Below are 5,192 nucleotides of genomic sequence, written 5' to 3' on the forward strand. Positions count from 1 at the left end.
GACCAGTCATTTGGTCATTGCAGCGTTACGGCATTACTGTCACTGGCTTTTTATAATATAGCTGGTATTAAGAATTCATCGTGAGTGTGAACATGTAAAATTTTTTATTTCATATTTATCCTATCCTTTACATTTCTCTTTGGGAGTAACTTTCCAATATTTATAATGAACATGCATAAAATTAATAAAGAGTATTTGTATTGAAAGTGGAGTTCAAGGGTTATCCCCAACAATCCTGGGCAGTGAAGCAACAGGAGGTAATGGCAGAAGGACTGGTCTTGGAACAGATTATGTTTCAAGTAAACATATTTGTAAGAACAAATATGTTTGCAATTCACATCTATAGGCCATGGGTTGGCTGGAGGAATAGGAGATGGTTGTCTACAAGGAGCATTTAGGATGTGGACTTAACTAGACTTCACAGCAAAGTGGATAATAGGACAAGATCAGGAAACAATAAAAAGTGACTCTAGGGTTTGATAGTGGAACGACATTCCAGAGGGAGGCGTGGTGTGCCAGTGCATGTCTACAGGAGGTGGCTTTGGGTGCTGAGCATGAGGCGGGCTGTGGATGGACAGCAGTGCTCGGTGGTCTCTTACCATGACCTACAGGTTCTCTGTCCCAGAATCAGCCACCCACAGCCCAGGCTACAAAGAACTGAAATAGAAGTTGGTGTTGTAAGTTCTTCCCCTGTCGTTGGTGAGGGTGACAGGCTGTCCGGCCTGCGAGGAAGTGGCTATGAACCAGCCGGGGCAGGCGACAGACTGGAAGGTGGAGGTGGAGCCCTCTATGCCACGCAGAAAGAGAAAGGACTTCTGCGCCTTCTTCTCCTCGTACAGTTTCATTAAGCTTTCCTTCTAGGAGCAGAAAGAGGCCTATCAGAGAGGATTACTGGGAGAAGGGAGCTCAACTAACTCAGCCTCAGGAGTGACTGCTTTCCCCACAAGGAGGAGCATGGCTGATGAGAGGAGGATGCCAGGTGTCAGCACAGGCAACGCTTCGGTTCCCAATAGCTTGGCTGCCCCTGAGATCCCACAAAACGAGGCACTTCTGATTCTTTGCGAAAACACCATCTTCCCCAGAACAGAGTGGGGCTCATTGTGTCATGGGTGCTCCTGCTAGGCACCCATCCACAAGTTCAGATCAGTCTCACAAGATTCCCAGTCTCCAGTGGGTTTGCACATTGCAGCGTCTGTCACAGCAGAAGGATGAGCTTCATCACCGTAAACACTCTTTTCAGTGCAGGCACCACAGACATGAAATCTGTAGCATCCAGGTAAGTGTGCACCCATTCCAAAGGGAGCAGGTATTCGCTTGGGGACTATCTAAGTCAAGTTTCCTTACAATGAATAATCCAGGGTTGAAAAATGTTATTTTTACTCAGTAATATATTAAATTAAATTAAAAGTCACAGTACTTCTCTCATTAGCTGCACAACCACTCACCTTAAGCTGCAAAGTAGGCCGGCCCTCAATTTCTGCACAGAACAGACAGAGATCTTCCTTGACTCCCAGGTATATCGGACTGCCTTTTTCACTAGAGATGTCCGGGTCTGTGCATGGCACTGAGAAAACAGTAGCTGGAAATAGGGAGATGGAGACAGGCATCAGCTCCAGGAGGCAGCAAGGCCGGTCCTGCCAACACTCTGTTGCTCCTCCCAGCCCCATGCAGACCAGCCAGGTCTGCCCAGAAGGCTCCCCCAATTAGCCAGGGGGTAGAACTGCTCCATCAGAGATGGGTGGTGGAAACCCATTTCCTTTTTCCTTCCTTCCTATCAGAGCTCAGTTTCCCCAAAGTAAAGATAAAATTCGCCACCACACTTGCAGCTAACATAAGTTGTAGCACATGAGCTCTAATTGGAAGTGTACTGTGGGATTTCCAAGAATGTCCTTTAAGGAGAGCTCACTCAGCTGGAAGGAGCACCTTTTTTTGTTAATCCTCACCTGAGGGTATTTTCACATTGATTTTTAGAGAGTGTGGAAGGAGGAGAGACACAGAGGCAGAAACATCAATATGAGAGAGACACATAGATTGTGTGCCTCCCACACATGCCCTGACCAAGGCGGGAGATCGAGCCTGCAACTGAGGTACATGCCCTTGACCTGAATGGCACCTGGAACCCTTCAGTGAGTGCATGAACTCTCTATCCACTGAGCCAAACGGGCTAGGACTGAGCTCCTTCTATATATCCCGTGGCTTCCTTCACTTAGATGACGTTTGGCATGACCTTGAGATTCACAAGGCACCATGGGCTCATCACACCTGCCTCAGCCGCCCGCTCAGGTTTCTCTCACCTGATGTAAGCATGAGCAGCAGGGAAAATGGAGACAGGTTGTGTAGTCCACGCTTCCATGGAATTTGGCTGTGGTTGGCATATAGCATGGTGCATTGTATATAGGAAAACAACGACGGTAGGAATGAAATGTGGGCATCAAGAAGAGCTTTTTAGTATTAAGCTTGTAAATATTATATCAGAGCATTTTGTCAGTGACAGAAAAGACCCAATAGATAGTCCAAGGTGGGATATGCAGGGAACAGAGGGATGAGATCAAACACTGAATCCTAGGGGGCGGGAAAGAGCTGAGTTGCACTGACTTCTTCCCACAGCTTCATTGAGGCATGGTTGACCCTTTATATGAGGAAGACATATTCTCCTTTTACCAGAGGAGAGGACACCAAGCTAGAAGAGTGTGCACTTTGGTGGTGGAGGTGAAGGAATTTAATCTGAGGACATGGGTAGCAATGGATGAAATTTAAGGGAGAGAAGCTCTGAGGAAAAGGTTGGCTGCTGACTGAATGGACAACCCCTTCTTGTTGAAGACATTTTCTTTGGACAAAGAGAACTGCCCATTCCTCACTCCTCATTTCTAGGTACAGGGTTTCCTTTGCGGGAGGGAACCGCCTTGTCCTACTTGCCCTCCTGTGGACACTGAGCTGGTGCCAGAAGTAGGAAAGGCCACAGCCAAGCTCATACAGGTCAGCCCCATCCCCTGTGGAGCTGGTATCCCTTTAAGAGGCAAACATTGTCACTCACCATGTTTGACATTGTTGTCAGAAGGAACTGCGATTAAAGACTCTCCCTCCAGCTCCCACACCATCTGTAGAGGATCACGAATACTAAAGGTTCCTGGATGTCCCGCCTCTGCCAGGTGTCGGCGGGGGGGGGGGGGGGGGGGGGTCCTCCCCCATGCTGCTCCTGGCCCCCACCCCAGGCCACCAAGGACTTGGGGCATCCTGTAATACAGTGGTTTCCCCACCCTCCCCTTCCTATTCACTGTTTTACTTCCCTCGATTTCAGTTGCCCACAGTCAACTGTGGTCCAAAAATATTAAAAGGAAAATTGCAGAAATAAATAATTCATAAGTTTTAAAATGCATACCGTTCTAAAGTTGTGTTGGGACCTCACATCACCCACTCCATCCCACCTGGGATTTGAATTGTCCCTTTGTCCAGCGTGTCCTCACTGTATATAGTCCCCACTCAGGAATCATTTGATAACCATCTGAGTTATCAGATCTACTCTTGTGGTATCACAGTGCTTGTGTTCCAGTCACCCTTATTTTACTTAATAATGACCTCAAGGCATAAGAGTAGTGATGCTGGCAACTCAAATGTGTCAAAGAGTAGCTGTAAAGTGCTGATGTGATGTGTAGGAAACAACATAATATATGTATATGGGGTTTGGTACTATCTGTGGGTTCAGGCTTCTGCTGAGGATCTCGAAACATACCTTCCACAGATTGGGGTTGGGGGGGAGAGCGACTGTACTGGTGATGAATTTCTAGGGTAGATTTACTGTTCTAAGAGTGGCTTTCAGGAGAAAGGGAGGGGACCCAAGACAGGGGCTGTTTTCTGGATCAAACTGTCTGAAATCATGGTCCCCAAAGATTTGCAAAGGGTATTAGTAACTTGTCCTTCTCTGATTGACAGTCTCTGAGTACTAAAAAAATTTAACAAAAAATGTTAAAATTGGTCATCTGTATGTTGTATGTTTTTTTCTTTGCCCTCTTTATCAAAATAAGTAAACAATTCTAAACACACATAAGATGAGAACTAAATGCTCTGAGATTTTCAAGTGCAGCTTTCATGATGTGAGTATTTCAGCAAATACATCTGTAGCTGAGCAAATGAGAGGACCTGGTGCCTTATTGTCCTTGGGGAGGCAGGATGGAGACCGCCATGCTGGTTTATAATTTGCCACTTACTTAGTTGGGTGTCCGCCTTGTCTTTAGGTTTTCTGTGAAGAACATAAGGCAGATCAGATGGTGGCGAGGAGGTTGTCATCATCTGGTGTTGAGAAGGAAGGAGGGAAGAAAAACACATTATTCATTGCCCTGCCCTTCCCCTGGAAATGGATGGAAAAATTGTTTGGAGGAAGCTGCCCTGAGATCCTGTCCCAGCTGCACATGTGAGACTGAGGATGGGAAGAGCATGTTCCCAGGCCAGACAACCCCAAGTGGAAGCTCCCACCTCTGTCGGGACTCTTTGGTCCTGGCTCTCCAGGCAGTGACGGCCCTGGGGTACTCTCTACCCACCACATCTGGGGTTGCTAGGAGGTTCCAGAGTACCTCCAGGCACCTTCTAGGATGAGTTTCTGGGTTTAGAAGGGTGTGTTCATCTCTGTTTAGCCCTGCACAGCTGGCAAGTCATCAGCTCTCCTGACTTCAAGTCTGAGCATCCTAAGTAACTGGCAGCAAGCCTGTCTCTCTGCCCCCAGCTCCCCTGTTCCCCACCCAAACAGGCATCTCTAAGGACCCTGCTGTGGACATCCATAGGCTCCAGGCCACAGGACACATATCTCTGGGCTTCTGCTCCGGGCAGCAGTCAGCTCCCTGAGAAGACCACAGACTCCCCACAGCGAGAAGCAGTTGTTCACCACCCTCCCTACCTCAGGACCCCCGGTGCCTGATTCTACAGTTATCCCTAGAGAGGGAGTAGGTAGCCACCCACACATGGAAGCAGCCCAGCTCCTCTGAGGCTCTGAGCCTTCGACCCCGGGTCCCTCAGCCTCAGAGGCTCCTCAAGGCTAGACACAGCTCCCTGAGAGAGCTGCCCACCACGTGGCTTCTGAGCAGCAGAAGTTACCTTTGCTCAAAGAGATGCTCTTGTCCCTGGGCCAACACAACCTTAGGCTCCACCGCATGCAAGGGCTCCTTTAGAAAACTGATCAGGAACTCTGGCCTTCTAATGAG

General features: G+C 48.2%; 1 protein-coding gene across 1 annotated transcript; it reads right to left on the bottom strand.

The window, feature by feature from the left end:
• Positions 1-344: 344 nt before the first annotated feature.
• On the bottom strand, positions 345-4,285 carry IL36B (interleukin 36, beta). Its single transcript, XM_015565289.1, has 4 exons — positions 4,206-4,285; positions 3,035-3,142; positions 1,446-1,579; positions 345-857 (listed from the first exon to the last, which is right to left on the bottom strand). Exons 1-4 carry the CDS (start codon positions 4,282-4,284, stop codon positions 648-650), a joined length of 531 nt encoding a protein of 176 aa, XP_015420775.1. The 5' UTR covers position 4,285; the 3' UTR covers positions 345-647.
• Between the last annotated feature and the right edge of the window lie 907 nt (positions 4,286-5,192).

This window comes from Myotis davidii, unplaced genomic scaffold (genome assembly GCF_000327345.1).
Source record: "Myotis davidii unplaced genomic scaffold, ASM32734v1 scaffold1300, whole genome shotgun sequence".
Lineage (NCBI taxonomy): Eukaryota > Metazoa > Chordata > Mammalia > Chiroptera > Vespertilionidae > Myotis > Myotis davidii.